The 19,843-nt window shown below is 40.9% G+C and overlaps 2 protein-coding genes across 5 annotated transcripts in view; both read right to left on the bottom strand.

Moving 5' to 3' along the window:
* Positions 1 to 2,542: 2,542 nt before the first annotated feature.
* PDCD2 (programmed cell death 2) lies at positions 2,543 to 11,512 on the bottom strand. 2 transcript variants are annotated; one of them, XM_089529965.1, is made up of 6 exons: positions 11,159 to 11,507; positions 10,818 to 11,063; positions 7,111 to 7,263; positions 4,771 to 4,886; positions 3,503 to 3,619; positions 2,543 to 2,913 (listed from the first exon to the last, which is right to left on the bottom strand). In XM_089529965.1, the coding sequence occupies exons 1-6, from the start codon at positions 11,490 to 11,492 to the stop codon at positions 2,755 to 2,757; spliced, it is 1,125 nt and encodes a 374-aa protein (XP_089386091.1). In that variant the 5' UTR covers positions 11,493 to 11,507; the 3' UTR covers positions 2,543 to 2,754. The 2 variants fall into 2 exon arrangements, with proteins under 2 accessions (XP_089386091.1, XP_089386092.1); XM_089529966.1 differs by lacking the exon at positions 3,503 to 3,619 and having other exon boundaries at positions 11,159 to 11,512.
* Positions 11,513 to 13,172: 1,660 nt separating this feature from the next.
* The window catches only part of GNPAT (glyceronephosphate O-acyltransferase), a 56,298-nt gene continuing 49,627 nt past the window's right edge, over positions 13,173 to 19,843 (bottom strand). For all 3 annotated transcript variants that reach the window (XM_089529963.1, XM_089529960.1, XM_089529961.1), the window contains 3 exons: positions 18,755 to 18,848; positions 14,780 to 14,841; positions 13,173 to 13,722 (listed from right to left, as the gene is read on the bottom strand). In XM_089529963.1, coding sequence (XP_089386089.1) covers positions 13,679 to 13,722; positions 14,780 to 14,841; positions 18,755 to 18,848 — 200 coding nt within the window. In that variant the 3' untranslated portion in view covers positions 13,173 to 13,678. The remainder of the gene's footprint in view (positions 13,723 to 14,779; positions 14,842 to 18,754; positions 18,849 to 19,843) is intronic.

Below are 19,843 nucleotides of genomic sequence, written 5' to 3'. Positions count from 1 at the left end.
TAATCTGTTTTTATAGCCGTATAAATTGTAAGCCCTCTAAGAGTCCAGATTTTGGCAGAAAGGTGGGATAAAAATAGTCTCCGCCACCAACACAATTCTCTGGATGTTGCAGCAGAGCAGTCCACTGTCACAGGCTGTATCCTTTCACGCCACTTCCCTAGGTAGGAATCATGTGACCTTCCTTCCATTATGTCCATTCACTCCTTTCTCTCCCCCCCCCCCTTTTCCCCCCATTGGTTGTCTTTCTCAAATGTTCTTTAAAAATCCTAACGGGACAGAGAAAAGGCAGAATTACTCAACACCTTCTTTGGTTCAGTGTTCTCAGAAAAAACAAAGGGTGCTCAATCTGTGGATAATGGAGCAAAGGAGAGAATAGGGGAATTTCAGCACAAAGTAAAGAGAGAGTACAAGAATATCTTGTTAATCTAAATGATTTTAAGTATCCAGGACCAGATGAACTACATCCAAGGGTATTAAAAGAAATGGCAAATGTAATATCGGAGCCATTGGCAATAATTTTTGAGAACTCCTGGAGAACAGGAGAAGTCCCAGCAGACTGGAGGAGGGCAAACATTGTCCTCATCTTCAAAAAGGGGAAAAAAGAGGATCCCAACAATTATTGTCCAGTTAAGTCTGACATCAATACCAGGAATGATTCTGGAGATCATCAAAAAGAGAGTCTGTGAACATCTAGAAGGCAATTCCATAATCACAAAAAGTCAATATGGGTTTCAGAGAAAGAAGTCATGCCAGACAAATCTAATCTCTTTCTTTGATAAAATTACCAGCTTGGTAGATGAAGGGAATGCTGTGGATATAGTATATCTTGATTTCAGTAAGGCCTTTGACAAGATTCCCCATGACATTCTTGCAAACAAGCTAGTAAAATGTGGGGTAGACAAAGTAACTGTTACATGGATTTGTAATTGGTTGAGTGCTCAACTAATGGCTCCTTTTCATCCTGGAGAAAAGTCACCTGTCCTGGGCCCAATGCTATTCAACATCTTTATCAATTACTTGGATGACAGAGTTGGGGGGCATACTCATCAAATTTGCAGATGACACCAAATTAGGAGGAATAGCTAATACTCCAGAGGACAGGATCAACATTCAAAATGACCTGAATAGACTAGAAATCTGGGCCAAAGCCAACAAAATGAAATTCAACACAGAGAAATGTAAGGTACTACACTTAGGGTGGAAAAATAAAATGCACAGATATAGGATGGGAGGCACCTGGCTTAAGGAGACTTCATGTGAAAGGGATCTAGGAGTCCAAATAGACCACAAGTTGAACATGAGGCAACAGTGTGATGCAGCAGCTAAAAAGGCCAATGCAATTTTAGGCTGCATCAATAAAAGTATATTGTCTAGATCAAGAGAAGTAATAGTGCCACCATATTTTCCTTTGGTCAGGCCCCACTTGGAATATTGTGTCCAGTTCTGGGCACCACAATTCAAAAAGGACATTGAGAAACTGGAGCGTGTCCAAAGGTGAAGGGTCTGGAAACCATGTTCTATGAGGAACGACTTAGGGAGCTGGGGATGTTTAGCCTGGCGAAAAGAAGGTTAAGAGGTGATTTGATAGCCCTTTTTGAATATTTGAAGGGATGTCATATTGAGGAGGGAGCAAGCTTGTTTTCTGCTGCTCCAGAGGCTAGGACCCGGAACAATGGATGCAAGCTGCAGGAAAAGAGATTCCACCTCAACATTAGGAGGAACATCCTGACAGTAAGGGCTGTTCGACAGTGGAACAAACTCCCTCGGAGTGTGATGGAGTCCCTTTCTTTTGGAGGTCTTTAAGCAGAGGCTGGATGGCTGTCTCTGAGATGCTTTGATTGAGATTTCCTGCATGACAGGGTTGGACTGGATGGCCCTTTCGATCTCTTCCAACTCTATGGTGCTGATTCTAGGAAATAGGCAGTTGTCACTTTCAAGATGCTGAAAGACAGTTCCCGTACTCCTTTACCTAGCTTGTGCTTTCCTGGTGCTACAGGGCTTCAACATCCCATCCCCCATACCAGCATAGATCTTGTGTGCCTTCAAATCATTTCCAATTTATGGTGACCCTAAGGTGAACCTATCATGGGATTTTCTTGGTAAGATTTATTCAGAGGGGATTTGCCATTGTCTGAGGCTGAGAGCCTATGAGTTGCCCTAGGTCACCCAATAGGTTTCATGGCTGAGTGAGAATCAAACCCTGGTCTCGAGTTGTAGTCCAACACTCAAACCACTATTCTATACTGGCTGTCTTCCCTGTCAAGGAGCTACTACTTGATTACAAATGTGGCTAAGGAGCCACTTCATGATGTAACTTAGCCATTCCATGGTGATTCAGAGGAAAAAGTAAACACACACACCCTTCCTCCTCTCCTTGCATGCCTGGCTTCAGCAAAGCTTTCCTCCTTTTTTTAAACTAGTTTCCGCTGCCAACAAAGAAATGGCTTCCCCACAAAGCAGGCCACTTAGAAAACTTAATGTGTGCAAATAAGCCCATTGTTAAAAAACTGGGGGCAGCCACAAAACTTTTGCCCCAGTATGATTTGCTTAGTTTTAACAGGACTTTTATTTAAACAATACTTTTATTGGCACATAAAAAGTTGTTCAGCTTGATCTTTTTATTCACAGGAAAATATTCCTTTGTCCGTGTTGTTTGATGCAGAAGCTCCACATTGTAGGCTTATTTGTCCTAAGCATGTAAGGCCTTTTTATGGTAATGGTGATAAGCATTCCAATATTTAGATTTCATAGAACTTAAACAGAGCCAGATATGTCCTGTTTCCAGACGAACTCTTCAATGTAACGGTTGCCCAGGCTACAATTCTCAGCACAGGTATAGATAGCCAGTATACCCCAATCAATGCTTTCTTCAAGGCTGTCAACTTTAAGGTGATTCAACAGTTGTGGCATAACCTAAGGCACAAACAAGACACTTTTTAGGTGAGTTGGTAAAGCAAAACTGCCAGGTCAGTTTAAATCCATGTTATACTATAGAATATAGTATAAATGATTTATTATAAATTCAAATACTGTCCTACAAGTTTTGGTGAACTAGCAGCAATTACCTGTACAAGAATGTATTTTGTATATTCTTCCTTGCGACAAGAGTCCAAGGTAGAGGGAGGGTGGAGACTGTTTTCCTAACAGAAAAAGTCTAGCGGTTACTATGTGATCTGCGGGGGGGGGGGGGGGGTGTGTCTTGAAGGTGCCACTACACATTGTAGTATTGATTATGAGATAAATACAAACTCTCATGCAACTGAGTAGGATCTCATTTAGAGTAAGAATGCACAGGACAGGGTGATTTTTTTTTTACATCTTTAAAGTAGGAAATCCAAATTGCTGGACTGCAGCTTCTCTGAGCCTAGCCAACCATTGTAGCAAACCTAAAGAGGCACACTTGGTGTTACTTATGAATATACTCTACCACAATTATTGCTAAAACTCAGTTTTCCTGCTCATTATACATACTGTTGTACAGAATGTAACCATATTTCCATACCTGAAATTCAAATACTCGTTTACTACCACACAAACACTGTGGGATATCTGTCTCCTGGGGAATATTTTCCCCTGAAATCCAGAGGGGGCCTTCCCCATCCCTGCAGTATCTGATAATCTGAAATTCAAAAGAGATTGTGGTGTTGGAGATTAACATATATGAAGAGACTTAAGCCAGCAAAAATTAGTTGTACAGGCTTCCCCTGTCTTCTGACAACTCTTTCTGATGACTTGCTCTTTTGACACTTGCAAATTACGGACAAGTTCCATTATTTTGTCAGTTCTTTCTGCTTAGAAGGCTCTTTTGGGACCACTGGTGAATGAAGCTAAGGCTCAAAAGAGAATACCCTTCCTTGCATTAATAGACCTGAGCAGTGAGGTAGAGAATAGGGGCGTTTGGAGACATTTATAAGGTTGCCATGCGTCAAGATCGACTTGAAAGCAACTAAGAAAAAAACCTGTATAATTTGCAAGCATGGAAACAGCAGGACATCATTAGATCTTCTTCCTACAGAGGCTTGCTTTGGACTCCTGGCATACACATGCACTGCTTGCAAAGTGAGCTGAAGGGAAAGAAGGTGCCAAGCTGAGTTTGGAGGCTTGCTTGCAACCAACCAAGCACTGTTTGTTGTCTTTCCCCCCCTCTGTGATTGTGTACCATCTTCAATCTGTGTTCAGTGCATGCTGCTTCTGAGATTGCATCTCCTACAGTGTTTGTGCTTAATATACAGTATAACACACACAGAGAGAGAATGCAGTAGTACACTGAAAGAAAAACATTATAGGTAAACTTTTGTTGTTTACTTTGCTTTTGTAATCTATAACATGTAATTTAGCTTTTGCATGCTTTCAAAAGTGATATATAGTATGTTTATGTTTTTCCACTGCAAAAATGCATTTCCAAGCTTAAAAAACTGGATTCTATTTTTCAACTGATTCCACATTCTGACAGTCCTCTGGTCCCTAACCTGTTAGATAAGTGGGGGCTTCCTGTACTTAATTTCTTTCAATTTCAATAAAACCTTTTCCAATTTGACCTTAAGCCCTTCCATCTACTTCTACCAAGATCTCTCTCTATTCCACACTCTAATACTTTAATGCTAGGAAGGCCCAAAGGCTAGAGAACTAGTCCATAGTGATAGGCTTCTGGACTATATCATTCTCATCACTGTCATCCTAAAAAGCAAATATTGGGCACTAATGTTGTAGTCTGATACAGTAACAATATGAACAAAGAAGAAAGGACTGTGAAAAGTGCAAATTTAAAACCTGTTCTGGTTCCAAAGATATTCTTTCTTTAAATTTTTGAAATATCTTGTCATCTTGGGTTTCATGCTTTGCCATCGCCTCCAAGAACTTCTCATCTAAGGATTCGGAATTTTCACCTGGGGGAAAAAACACAAAATAAAATTGTATCAGTCCAAATCCAGCTTTACTCCCAACTACACTAAACCCAGTGAAACTGAATTTCTATCATATAAGAGAGGGCTTATAACTACCACTCACTGTAGTTAGTGAGTCTACTCATTCCTGGATGATAACTCTGTTGGAAATAAGTCTGGCTGTAGTTCACCTAGTTTAAATCAGTAATACTGTATTGCTGATATTTTTCTCTCAGTCTGTCGGGTTTTAATCACTGTCCTTAAATTTTCAGCTATACATGCTTGAACAAATAACGTAGAATACTGTGTTCAACTGTCAGTCCTCAAATATGCCTTTTAAATGGCTATTAATCTTAACCATTTCCATTTTAAAATAGGCAGATTCTTTCTATGAAATACAGTGGTACCCCGGGATACGAAATACCCAGGTTACGAAATTTCCGGGATACGGAAAAATCCCATAGGAAATAATTGTTCCGGGTTCCGAATGTTTATTCGGGTTACGAAAAAAATTTTTGGTGCTTTTTTCGGCTTTTTCGCACGAAACGCGGCTTTTCCCCATTAGCGCCTATGGCGATCCGGCTTACGAAGGCTTTTCGGGTTACGAACGGCGCCCCGGAACGAATTAATTTCGTAACCCGGGGCACCACTGTATATCTTTTATATAACATACCTAAGTGTCAAGCATTATGTTAAGGACATTTTGTAGACCAGGATTGGACAATACGCAGCACCCGCTGTGACATTGTTGGACTGCAGCTCTCGTGAGCTCCAGAAAGCATAATAAATGGTGGTGAACACTGGGAATTGTAGTGTGTTTGTACACAGCTGTTGTAAACTTTGCACAGGAGGCATTAAAAATAATCCAACTGAACTTTTAGAAATAGAAATATGAGCAGTGGTCACAGTATTTATTTTAAAATATCTCTACCTTGCCTTTTGAGACAAGCCTCCACATAGAAGCTTATGATGAAAATTTAAAAATAAAGGAAATGAGCGTGAAAACAGTACAATAGAAATGTGGGAGATAAGCAGTAAGATGGTGAAATAATTTATTTAAATATTTAATATTAAAAACAACATGAAATGATAATACAGAGGTGGGCAGAATGTGGATTTTCACACACTATTGGACTGCAATTCCTGCCAACATAGCCACTGGGGAAGAATGCTGGGAAATGCATTCCAGCACTGTGGGGAGGGGTTTGCATGATTTGAGCTCCTTGGATGGTCCAGAGCATGGGTGGAAAACATGACTTTCCAGGAGATGCTAGACTGTCCTGGCTATCAGTCCTAGCCAGCAGAGCCAGTGGTGAGGGATGATGGGAGCTGCAATCCATTCACCCCTCATGGGCCACATGGGCCCTGCTCCTGGGCTCTTCCTGTGTAGAATTATGCAGGTACTAACAAGTTGCATTTATGCAAGCACAGGGTTCAAACCTGATGTACACAAGATGCTCACTTACATACAATGACAACTCCTTCAACAGACTAGGGCAGAATTCTTATACTTCAGGGGTAGGCAAAGTGTTGTCTAGGGTTCTTTTATGTGGGGCCCAGAGTCGTGTTTTTTTCTCTCTCTGAAATGTCCAAAAAAGATCTCCAGGAAATATGAGCACTTCTACATTGTTTGGAAGCCGCCTAGACAACCCCAGATCAACTTGAATTTTGCAAAATTTTCCCCAAAACTATATTTGTCTCAAAATGCCCCCAAATATCTTCTAGGAAGGTCCAAACACATTCCTTCTACTCTTCTTGAGGGCATTCTTGTGGGGAAGGGATACATTTTTCTTTTGGCAGGAGCAGAAATATAAAGCATCCCCCATCTTCCACAGTTGCTCACCCTCCCCCTTTATCACTAATGATAAAGAGAGGCCCCCTGAACTCGATGGAATTTACTTCCAAGTTGAGATGTGTCAGATTGCACTGTTACATCTTCAAAAGCATCAAATAAAAAGCTAGAACCAAGTGAAAAGATGAGGACTCTGATGTTCCAAATTAACTTTAATCAAATGCTGATCAATCTTAATTTAAAAAATAATTTACAGCCAACAGTAAACGTTGCGCAGTTATGTGTCAATACTGGGAAATTTATCAGGAACAAAACTCCATTCAGTTACTTTCAACTGCAAATTGCAAGTGACTGTGTTTTACGTTTCTTTCTGAAACAGATGTAGGTTTATTTTAGGTATCTTTCTTACAACATGAAATCTCTCGTGCTACTTACACAGATTGTTCGCAGATGCCAAGTCTTCATTTTTTTCCACATCTTCCCGATCTGCTTCATTAATGTGGGAAGTGCCCATTTCTTCTGGCTCTCTTACAATTTCATATTCAGGAAAAAGAAAATTATGATCTGGAATCACACTACTGGTCTGGTCTAAAAACAAGAAACCAAAATGCATTGACTCATTTTTATTACGGTCATATTTTGTATTATATATTAAAATTATTTTCAAATGCTGTCATGGCAGTGTTAACGGGGAAAGTTAAAACTAAGAGATCACAAGCATAGAATGGAATATAGAGAAAATAAAGAGAAGCCACAGTGCAGAGTGAGCCACTCAATCAATGGAAGAGATTATAAAACAACAGACAGGTCATCATAAATATAATTTCAAAATGTTGCATGCATAGAAAACCACCTATTATCAAAATGGATCAGTTTCATACATCAAATGTAGCAACAGCTACCTCCCAGTACTTTAAAATTGAAGCTTACGTCAGCAGTAGAATTGTAATTTGGTTCTGAAGTTACAGAAGACAAAAGCTCACTCTAGCTTTGGTTCACTGATCCTTCCATATGCCCCTGTACCTGTGTGTGGCAGCTCAGCAGCTGGAGGTCTCTGGCCTAAATCCAACTAAATCTAATTGAACCAGTGGGATTTATCTAAATGTTGAATAACCATAGTATTAGCCCCAGTAAGTCAACTTAAGTTGAAAGCACCAGCAGGATCTACAGCTATTCTGTGGAATCACAGAGTAGGAAAAGACTATAAGGGCCATCCACCAACCCCTTGACTTGCAGAAATACACAATCAAAACACTCCCAATGGATAGCCAACCACCCTCTGTTTAAAAACCTTCAAAGGAGGAGACTCCACCACACTAGGAGGCAGCATCTTCCACTGTGAAACTGTTCGGTCAGGAAAGTCTTCCTAATGTTTAGGTGGAATCTCTCTCTTTCTCTGTCTGGTAGTTTCAGTCCATTGCTCCATGTCCTAGTCACCAGAGCAGCAGAAAACAAGCGGGTCCATCCTCAATATGACATCCTTTAAAATATTTAAACATGGCTGTCATGTCACCTCTTAAAGCTTATCTCCTCCAGGCTAAACATACCCAGCTTCCTGAGCCAATCTTCACTTATGCCTCTTTCCCCTCCATGATAATGCAAACAGCTAAGAAAAGGGACTGGAAAAGAGAGAGACTGAAAAGGCAAGAGAAGGAAGGAATACTCAAACTCCGTCAGTGGTACAATCGCCAAAGCCGATCCCCTCACTGCTTTTGAATCACGCAGACCATGAAGAATTCAAATGACCAAAACAGGAATCCAACTGCATTTTCCTACCCATGAATGCCTTGATGATTATGGGACTCCTGCAGTGACATCCCCTTCCAGGGTGGACTTCTGTTACCTCATCAGCCACAAATTTAGCACAGGTGGGCAGTGCATCCCTAAGACAAGGACGGGAACCTCTGGACCAGTGTTGCCAATTTCACGACTTTCACGCGAAAACGGGGACTTTTCAGAGCTTTTCGTGTGATTTTCGCGCCTGACTCCATTTCAGTGCCTTTTCGGCGACTTTAGCCCATTTCAGCTCCAGCCTGCTGCAGAGCAACCAACCCTTTGGAGTGTAAGTTTTCAGCCAAGAGGGCTGGAGAAAAATCTCTCTCTCTCTCTCTCTCTCTCTCATGACTCCCTCTGAGAGCCAGGACGGAGCAAGCCCAACCAACCCCAACTGTTTGGAGGAATCACATTCACACTAACAGTTCAGCCAATCAGAGAGAGGACAGTGATTGCCCCCCCCCCAGGCATTCTCAGGCTCCAGGGGAAAGCAAAGTGGCTGCAGTGCTGGAGAGAGAGAGGCAGGGAGTGAGGGATCTTGGCTGGCTTAATCCCAATTGCCTTGGATTTCCAAGTAAGAAATAAGTTTTAAGGCACACAAAGGCAATACTTGATCATGGTATCATGGCTTGATGTTGTGGACTTCTGTGTGTGCCTGAGACTGACATCTGAATTTCTGAATTCCTGAGCTTGGGCAGAGTGCCCCAAGCCTACCTCTCAGGGTCGTTGTTGTACTGTGAGGACCATTTGGGTTGTGTGATGTGAATGTGATGTCCCTGAGTGTGTGTGTGTTAGTGATTAAATATGCCTCTGAGCATGGGCAGAGCACCTGGTCAGTTGGCACCCCTGCTGCCCTGTCTTCCCAGAATTTTGTTTTGTGGCTCTCTTTTTGTTCCCTTTTCCATTGCCATCCATACTGCAGAAATAATCCAGTTTGGCACTGCTTCTAACTGCAAGGCTCCCTGCGATGATGGGATTCTGGGCACAACAAACCACCAAGCCCAGAATTTCATGCATGGAGCCCTGGCTGCCAGTAAAAGCAGAGTCTCAACATGTCACAACAAACTACAATTCCCAGGATTCCCTGGTTTGACAAGGGAATTGCCTCCACGCTTCCAGATCACAGCCCCAGAGAATGAGTCTACAGGATATCAGTGTTGCCAGTTTAAGTCCACTTCTTCAGCTGCATTTGGATTTAATAATGATAATAATAATAATGGATCTTGTAGCACCTTTGAGTCTCACTGAAAAAAAAGTTGGCAGCATGAGCTTTCCTAGACTTAAGCATATTTCCTCAGATGCATGGGAACTGTAGTTCATTGTGGCACCAGAGCTCTTTCTCACAAAACTACACTTCCCAGGGTTCCCTAGCACTGAGCCAGGGCAGTTAAAGTGGTCTCAAACGGGATTATTTCTGCAGTAAGGATTGGACCTTGAGCATTTTTAATAACGAAGGTCCAAAACACTGCAGAAATAATCCAGTTTGTGACCACTTTAACTCTCCTGGCTCAGTGCTAGGGAATCCTGGGAATTGTAGTTTGTTGTGGCACCAGAGCTCTTTTTGATAAAGAAGGCTCAGTGTCTCACAAAACTACACTTCCCAGGGTTCCCTAGCACTGAGCCAGGGCAGTTAAAGCAGTCTCAAACTGGATTATTTCTGCAGTGTGTCTTGGACCCAACTCAAGCTGCATCTTCACTCACGTTTTAATTGCCATGGCCCAGTGCTATGAAATCCTGGGAATTGTGGTTTGTTGTCACACCAGAGTTTGCTGAGAGAGAAGGTTAAATGTCTTTGAAAACTAGAATTCCCAGGATTCCCTAGCACTGAGCCATGGCAATTAAAAGGGTGTCAAACTGGATTTATTTCTGCAGTGCGGTTGCATCCGAACACATTTCTATTTGGCACAAAGCTTCCTGAACCCCCTTCATGTCAAAATAAATATCTTAAAAAGACTGAAAGATTCTTTGTTTGGTTCAATGGTGATTTTGAGAGTTGAAATAAGTTACAATTATTTTTATTCAATTATGTTTACGTTTATTTGCAAAACATCTGCCATTTTAACATTATGGGAATTTTCCAGGAATTGTGACTGAATATTCCGTGTGATCTGGGGGGATTCAGCGTGTTTTGGACAAACATTTCCAGGAATTATCTTCCAGGCTTGTTGGCAACACTGCTCTGGACTTGCAGATATTTTGGACTAGGCCTTGCAGTCCCTTAGCGCCAGTCCTGTTTTCTGGGGCTTTTGCAGAGGCATGGATCCCAGGGTCTACCATGCAAACGAAGGGAGTGTGTGAATTGTACTCCAGAAGAATGGACAAGCCAAAGCAAGGCTGTATTCTATTAAAGTATGTTTCTGGTCACTTACCAGGCTGCAAACATGAGACTTTGTGTCCTGCTTTCCAGTCTCTAAGCTGATGATCTTTACTGCAGTAATGAGCCTTGTGACATCTGGAGCACCTTTTCGGCCCCAAACAGCCGCAGACCCGGCACAGAGGAGCCCCGCTTTTCAGCTGCAGAGTCCCAGGAGGCCCCGGGGGCTCCAAGGGGGGCTCCTCAGGCGGCGGATCGTAGGAGTAAGTGTCGTTCTTCCTTGGCAGCTGATTCCGAAACACTGGAAGGAGACATAAAAGTGCAGAGAAGCAAAGGATGTAACAATCTGAAGGAGGAGAGAAGGCCAGAGCCAGCTGCCTGACACACATCGCTCACCTCTCAGGGCCTGAGGCCTAGCGCCGCCGCCTCTGTAGCAGGGCCCCTGCCTGCACCCGAAGAGGAAGAGGCTCCGGTGGAAGGCCTGGGGCCTGGCCTCGTCGGGGGCGTAGAGCTGCAGCAGCAGGGCCAGGGGAGCCCCGCAGGCGCCGCAACGCAGCTCCCCGGGCCCCGGAAGGCCCCGCTCCCCGAGCCAGGCAGGCCTCCCGCCCACTTTGCAAGGGAAATGCTCCCGACTCAGCCGCCATGAAGAGGAGGAGGAGGAGGAGAGGGAGGCCGCCCCCTCAGCTTCTTCCTCTTCCACGAAGCCCAGCTCCACTCCCGAGGAAGCCATCTTGGGCAGCAAGGAGGAGGAGAGGGAAGGAAGGGATGGCGCCTCTGGTGGAGAGGAGGCCTTGGCGCCCAATAAGGGCTAGGGTGACTCATCAGGCTGCATCCACACTGGAGAAATAACCCGGTTTGGCAGCGCTCTAAGTCTTTGTCTCTCTGCTATGGAATTCTGGGAGTTGGAGTTTGTTGTGGGGCCCGCCCACAACAAACTCCAACTCCCAGAATTCCATAGCAGAGAGACAGACAAAGACTTAGAGCGCTGACTTTTAGGGTTTGTGTGCTAAATGTACAACATTTTTTCTTTTGTGGTTCCTTGGACTTCTAGTCACACTGTCTCAGCCTCAGAGGGTGGCAATGGCAAACTCCCTCTGAACAAAATCTTGAAAGCACACAACAACAACAAGAGGGCATTTCAACAACATGCCACACAACTTGGTTACAAACTCATACTGAAATGCCCTTTCCTCTGCAGCTGCTCAAGGCACAGGAGCCCTGTCCAGATTTCCCTCTGGCCCAAAGGGTCCCTTGCCTCCTTTGCTAACTGCCTTCCACTTCCACTTGTGGAGACAGAACCCATGAATGAGAGACCTCTGAGTCCCCCTATCTATCTCTCCACCTGGAAGGAGGTCTTCCTTTTCCCCTTTTGCCTTCTTCTACCTCACCAAGCATTATTGTCTTTTCCTAGCCGGGAAAACCCTAGGATAAGGTCAACATAAGCCAGCACCGCATGCCATATAAGGCTGAGATGTGCTCCTTGTAAGAGATATTTCTACACTACGAAACGTCTATACAAGATGTCTAGACTATGCAATGCCTGTGAAAGATAATGTGCCTAGACTGGAAAAGTCTCTCTGATATGATAAACCTTCACAAGGAGTGTAACTGCATATTAATTAAAAATTAATAACTAAAAATAATAATTGTAAACCGCTCCAATAGCCTCTTGGGCTGATGGGCAGGGTATAAATACCATAAATAATAATAACTGCATGAACTAATTTGTTACTTAGCAAATGAAAGATTAAAGTCACGTGATTATTCCCTCATTATATTAACATCCTAAGGCAAATGTTGATCCCTCTACTAGACAATATTATTGTTTATACTTTGGGAGCTCAGATAACTAAAATGGAAACTAAGGAATGGTGACTGGAGACAAACTGGCATACATAAGGCGAAGTATCTTCACTCACACAATTAAGACGGGTGGCAGAACCATGCTTGTTTCAATTTAGTCACTATACCTGAGGCCCATCCCATCTGAGAGCCAAAGCAATTTGCATTCCAGGTGCCATTGTTGAAAATCCTTGCCTTGAACCTTTGCAGGACTTAAGATGGAAATATATACACTTGGAAAGTCTTAAATTTAAATATATTTTCATTAAGCATGCTGTTTCTCCAAAACTAACAGTTTCTTAATTTGCTTTTAGTAGTAGCCATCAACGTAATGTGCTGCAGCTTGTTCCTATGCTTACAGGAAGTACCGTAACTGCAATAGGGTTTATTCCCAACTAACATGTACAGTTTCAGAAGGGTAAAATCTGTAATTCCTCTCTCGCTCTGTGTATGTGTACATAAACTCCAATCAAAGAAGAATGTAACTGACTAAACACTTAAATAGAACATGATGAGAAAAGAAACAGAATAAACTGCGTATTTCATTGAAGTCACCAGTGTGCAACGGTTAAAAGCAGCAAAAATATTTCTTTGTTAGTTTTTAATATTTACAGTCACATATACAATTTTAAAAAATAGGTTACAGCATTGGTATTTTGTACGAATTACTTCCATGAAAGGAACAGAGTAATCTCTTTATAAATACAATGGCAACCAGTGATGTTTTCCCTCAAATATTGCTTTTAATGTTATAGCCTTAGTTTCTCAGTTACATTGTTATTACAACAACAAGATAATCATATAAAAGCAATAGTTTCCTTGTCATGGCAAACATCTCAGATTTCACTGTGTATTTCTGTCAGTTAATGGTGAAAGAAAGGGAAAAGAACATGAGTGTACAAGCAATCCTAAGCATCAGTGCTGTAAAGTTCAAGTACAAGATGGCAGTTTTTTGACTAGGATTGCTTTTCCACCACTGTGTTGCAGTAACATTCTCTCCATCATCTGCTTTACTTTCAACTGTTCTCCATCATTTCCATATGTGTAAGGCAATCCTCCATAGAGCCCTTCCAATTAAAGTCTTGCAGCCATTGGTTTTCTTACAGGTATCCTAGATTCTAAAAGCATAGGAATACAAAGTACAGAATTCTTGAGAAAGAGACACTAGAAGGGTTTGTTTTTAAAACATCTGCAAGAGAAGTGCTATTCAGGTGTTCAGTAAATATTGTACTCCACACATGAAGACAGAAGGATGTTCTGAAGAAGGAAACATTTTGTACCCATGGAGACCCTCCATGTGAGTCAGATTAAAGAAAAGTTGGGGTTCAGGCTCATGTAGAGAGCCTTCCCAGATACAATAGACTTTCCTCTTCAAACTCATTATTTGGAGTACACACTTACTGAAAGACTAAAGAGAGCTGATGTGATAATAGGGAGCAGGATGCTAGCAGGGGATACAAAGTTAAACATTTTTGGATATTAATTCATATCAGCCCTAGCCAGCATGACCACTTCCTAATATCTAGAAATGAGTCAATACCTAAAAACAGAAATAGATATTTAAACGGTGCTGTTCAGATTGGTGAATTTGGCTTGATACTCCCAGGCAAACCAGACTGATGAACTAAGAACAAATCCTGAGTTATAATCCTGGCAAACTGGAGAGCAACAAGCCAAGACCTTGTTTAGGCCAAGTCTTGGTCAAATCATTCCTGGTCTATTTAGCAGTAATGCTGGGAGGAAGAACCTGGTGGGAGCAAATGGGCCGTGAACACCAGCATGCAGTGAACTATAAACCATGCAGTATGACAACCACAGGTGGCAAGTAATCGTGGGAATATCAAAACTATGTTTTTAACACCCAAATACAACAGATGATAATCTGTATCTTAGTTCCGAACTTATTTTTTGAATATTCTAAAGTTTTTCTGTTTGCATTTTAAAAGCAACAGCAAGGCATCTATGGAATTACAGAAATCAATGTAGACAAGATGGACAAACAAAGATTTCTCTTTAAAAGGTGGAAATAAGTATATAGTAAAGAAATATTCAAACCAAAAGGAAGATTTGATTTATGAGGATGGAATTCTCAAACAACTCAGAAGTTAAGGCCTTGTATCTTGGAAGAAAGGAATCAGATTTCACAGTACTCCATCTATTACCAAGGACACTTACCAAACATTCCTGCAATTTTACTCAAAGTTTCTTTGTTTACACTGTAAGTGAATTTATCATTCCTGAAGAGGAAAGAACAAGAAGTAAGTCAGATTATTTTCTAGTTCTTAATTGTAAAAATTGTATGAAGTAAAGAAATCTATTTTGGGTATGTGAAGAACAGTACTGTAATTTCTTCTTTTTGTATCATTTTTAAACCTTGGCTGCTGTATGTGTGAAGTCATTCCTTTTAGGAATAATTAGGACAGTTACCTTAAACCTTAAAGGACTCTGAAGTGAAAAAGAGTTGTCAATGTTCTTTTTGCTTACTATGATTATTGGTTAACTTATTTCAAAAACTAAATGGCTGTAATGTGGAATACAATGGTCCATTTATCATTTTAAAACCACACAATATTTTTTTAAAATATCCCCCTTTCTAATGAATTTATGGAGGGATGTAAATCACTCACTTTACTGACTCTCTCAATATTAATGAAAATTTGAATCACATGTAGTGCTTTTAATCTTGGTTATCAAAAAGAGAAATCAATGGACAAATTCAAAGAAATAACTGTGTTAGTCTGATGCAGCAGTCTCTGTGCAAGAGAATTAAAGGACACAAATCTGACATTAGAAATGACAGTATCGAAAAACAAATTGCAGAATATTTCAACCTTCCTAGACTTAACAGTAATTGATTTACAGGTTGCAGTCCTTACACAAGGAAATTACAAAGGAAGACTGGAAAGAGAAACTGCTGAATTGAATTACAACTACGTCCTCATTATCCACTAGGATTTAGTTCCAAACTCCCCTCTGCCCATGAATGCCAAAATCCGTGCATGCTGAAGTCTGACTATATACAATGGCATAGTAAAATGGTGTCCTTTATATAAAATGGTAAAATCAAGGCTTTTTTCCCCTTCAAGCCATGGATGGTGGAATCCATGTATGCAGAATCCATGGATACAGAGGGCAGACTTATTTTCACAAATTCCAATCCATTAGCAGAGATATAGAAAAAGCAATGGCTTCATGGCATACTACATATATTAATACAAGAGTCCTTGCTACTGCACATATTACAAAACAAATCTCAGAGAGGAAACCTAGGAAACTACCTTTTGGTGAGCAGATTTAATGCTTTCACACATCAGCACTAACTGAGAACTAAAGATCTGAAAGACTTGTATTACACTTTGTTGCCCTTTTGAAAATTCAGGGCAATCTTGCATCTTTTTGGAACCTTTTGTTGGAATAGTAACAAGCTCTACACTTGAGCCATTATAGGGTTAATATCCATTACAGGGTTAATGGAGAGCTACTGAGAACACAGATGACCTACACCTGTATATGCATAGCTCTAATTAACTTTAGAGTCTTAATAAGGATAGCTTTGTAGTGAGCTCTTCCCCTCCCTCTTTGCTCACTATTCTCAGCCTTTTTTTCTGTTGCATTCTACTTCTGTTATTTGCTACTTGTTATTATTATGTTTGCCATTACTATTATGGGTTATTTTGTATCTTTTGTATATATGGGTTTTGTATTATTCTGTTGTATATATTGTTTGTTATGCTTTTAAGTATTCATAGATAAAGCCTTATTTATAGTACCTTGTCTCAATTAGTCTCTTTTCAAATCCATTGTTCCAACACATTTTACATTCTGTCCTATACCCACAACTGTGTAAATTATGCTTTATATTTGAGCATTTATTATTATTATTCTGTACTGCAACTGAAGAAGTAGGTTTATATCCAAGAAAGCACATGAAAAAATAAAAAGTAGTTATTCTTAAAGGTGCTGCCACATTCCCCCCTTCCCTGCTTCCTTTTTTTTTTTTTTTACAATGGATGAATGTACAAATATAGAAATATTTAGACTGAGAAAACCTGTTCCAGCTATATGCTCAAAGGCAGAAGACCATTATCAAGCAGCAATTATCTAAATAAAGCTTGGTCCTTCAGAACACATGAACTTCCATTTTTATTCACAGGAAATGTTTGGTCCTGATTTTACAAGTCAAATAGCATTGGAAATATTGGAATTATGAGATTACTTGCCCAGCCTTAAGTCAGATAATCTAAAATGGTTTGCCAGCACTGGTCTTCAGAATTACCTTTCCAGAGGGCTTTAAACATATCAGCTCACTGATCTTCATACTTCAGGTCACCCACATACATCTTTCAAGTAACAGCCACCCCAGCCCATATTGTCAGTTATGCATGGCCTGGTATTTTGCAATGACTTGCAAAACAAGTGTTGAGATGAGGGGTGACTGAAGAAACTTGTCAAGTCTTTGTGACTTAGGTTCTCAGACTTGGGGTGCTTCCTTGATCCATCACTACATCTGGAAGTCAAGGTTGTTTCAAGATTACAAGTGCTTGTCATCAGCACTCTTGACTGGTCAAGTTTTAGTCCTATCTATCAGATGTGGAAAGATAACCATCATTCATTCATGTGTTGCCTTTGTGATCATAGTATACTCTCTTCAGTGCTTGTACCTAGGGCCCTTTCACACTACACAATTATAGCACTATTATTCCAGTTTACTTGCCATTGCAAAATCTTATGGAATCCTGAGATTTGTAGTTCAGGGAAGGTTATTTAGAATTATCAGCCAGAGAGCTCTAATCCATCTCCAAACTACAACCCCCATAATTCTACTACATGCAGCTATGGGAATTAAAAAGCAATCACAGTGCTGTAGTTGTGAGGTGTGTGATAAGCCTCAGTGGATATAAAGTCTGGCATTCTGTCTTCAAGTGGGAAATAGAACATTGTACATTGTAATAGTCATACTATTTCTGCTGCCTGTTTATTAGCTACCAAGCTGAATGTACAGTTCTGGTTTGGTTATAAAGTCTTACATATCCTGGATGAAGTCAATACAACAGGTACCCCTTTCACAGTCTCTAAGACCAACTGAGAATAACTTGTTAAATGCACCATCTCTCTGTATAGTTCCATGAGAAAGGATCACAAAGATTGCCCCACTTGTGGCCCTATCACTCCACACATCCTTAGAAAATAGGAAAAGTCAAAGTATGGGAAAAGTCCAAGAAGAGAATTATCCCATGAATGATAATTTGACATGGATTTGTTTGAGGTATGGAGACAATTTAGGAATGTAAGAGGAATGACCACATGACCAATGGAATGACAAATGAGTTTAATCTTAGCACTGCTCATCTTTCATCTTTTATGTTTTTAACTAGCAGTCTGACATAGCGTTACATATTTGTAGATTTATAGAAGTGTATCTCAATAATATACACCCTTATAGAGCTTGTATGGTGTAGTGATTTGAGCACTGACTACAACCCTAGAGACCAGAGTTCAAATCTTCATTTAGTCATGGAAACTCACAGACTGACTTTCAGAAAGTCATATTTTCTCAGCCTCAGAGGAAGGCAGAGGCAAACTCTTTCTGAATAAATCTTGCCAAGAAAACCCCATGACAGATTTGCCTTAGGGTTGTCAAAAGTTAGAAATGACTTGAAGGCATGCAACAACACAGTCTTGATAAATGTAAGTTTAGAGTCTTCTGTCATCCTGCTGCCTCAGCTTTTTGTTGATAAGAGGGCTTTTTGATCAAACATAGGCTTCTGCCAGAGGAAAGCAATTTTTACTGATATATGTTCCCTGCTATAGGCCACTGCATCCTGCAAAATCTGCTCCAGAGTGTTGAGGAAATCATTCAGAACAGCTTGGGAAGGGGGCTTGAAAAGCAAAAATGGCTTTCTAATCTTTCTATTCCTTTCCATTAACAGAAACCTCTGTGGAGCCTTCTGTTAGCAGAGGAAACACACTGATTAGAAACAATTCAATGTCTTTTCTCCTGTCTCTAACAAATATATAAAATTGTTATCATTTATCAAGGAACTTGTGATTGGTGTTGCGTATTCAAAGTTTTGTTTAGCATTCAAAGCTATGTGTAATTGTAATAGATACCATGTTTAATTTTTTTAGGGCTGCAAAATTTGTACTCACATTTTCGTTCTTGACACAACACCTAATCGCACAAGAGTTGCCAAAGCATTTTTCTGCATATCTGAAGAGAGAACTTCATAACACTGAGTGTTTCCTAAACAAGAGGAAGGGTACAATTAAAACCTCAGCCCTTATATACTGGAATGAATGTAAGTTAAATGCTGCACTTTGGGGACCTCCTGGCAGATCACATGACATCTAATAATAATAATGATAATAATACGATGGCCCCATACAGACAGGCCAAAATAAAGCTGCTTCGGATCACTTTAGAGGTATACTGTTTAAATGATGCATGCGTCCCAAGAGTCCAGAAGCCACACCAAAGCCATGCTCCAGTTCTAAGGACTGGGGCATGGCTTTGTTGCGGCTTCTGGCCTTTTAGGACGCATGCATCATTTAAACAACATACCTCCAAAGTGACCTGAAGCAGCTTTATTTTGGCATGTCTGTATGTGCCCCAAGTTTATTTGTATTTTCCCGCTTCTCCCAACAGATCGAAGTGGGATTACAACCAAAAATCTCCATACAGGCAATCATGTCCAAAATACATATCATAAAAACATCACAAAATATAAAAATTTCAATTACAGTAATTGCAGGGCAGCGGGCAGTTATGCTGTTATGACCAAAAGTGGGGTTTCCTAAAGTTCTTTATAGAAGGTCAGGTTGGTATGCCCGCTGGAAGAGATCCATCTTTAGTGCTTTCTTAAAGGCATTTAGGGTTGTGATGAGACGGATCTCCTCCGGCAGATTGTTCCATAACCTGGGGGCCATAGCTGTATATGCTCTTTTGGAAGTAACTGTTAGTCTGACCTTTGGTTAGTCTAACAGATTCTTCCCTGTTGTCCTCGCCGTGCGGGGCGGATTGTGTAGGGAGAGGCATTCCCAAGTAACTCGGGCCCAAGCCATGTAGGGCTTTAAAGATAACAACCAACACTTTGTATTGTGCCCTGAAGCTAATTGGCAGCCAGTGTAAAGATTTTAGGACAGGTGTTATATGATCTGACCTGGAAGTTCCAGTGATCAATCTGGCTGCTGCATTTTGAATTAATTGAAGCTTCTGAACCTGGTACAAAGGTAACCCCA

The sequence above is a fragment of the Sceloporus occidentalis genome, unplaced genomic scaffold, assembly GCF_023333645.1.
Source record: "Sceloporus occidentalis isolate IW3139 unplaced genomic scaffold, rSceOcc1.0.p SCAF_6, whole genome shotgun sequence".
NCBI classification, from domain to species: Eukaryota; Metazoa; Chordata; class Lepidosauria; order Squamata; family Phrynosomatidae; genus Sceloporus; species Sceloporus occidentalis.
The sequence above is the reverse complement of the archived record's forward strand: the minus strand, read 5'-3'. Positions and strand labels throughout refer to the sequence as shown.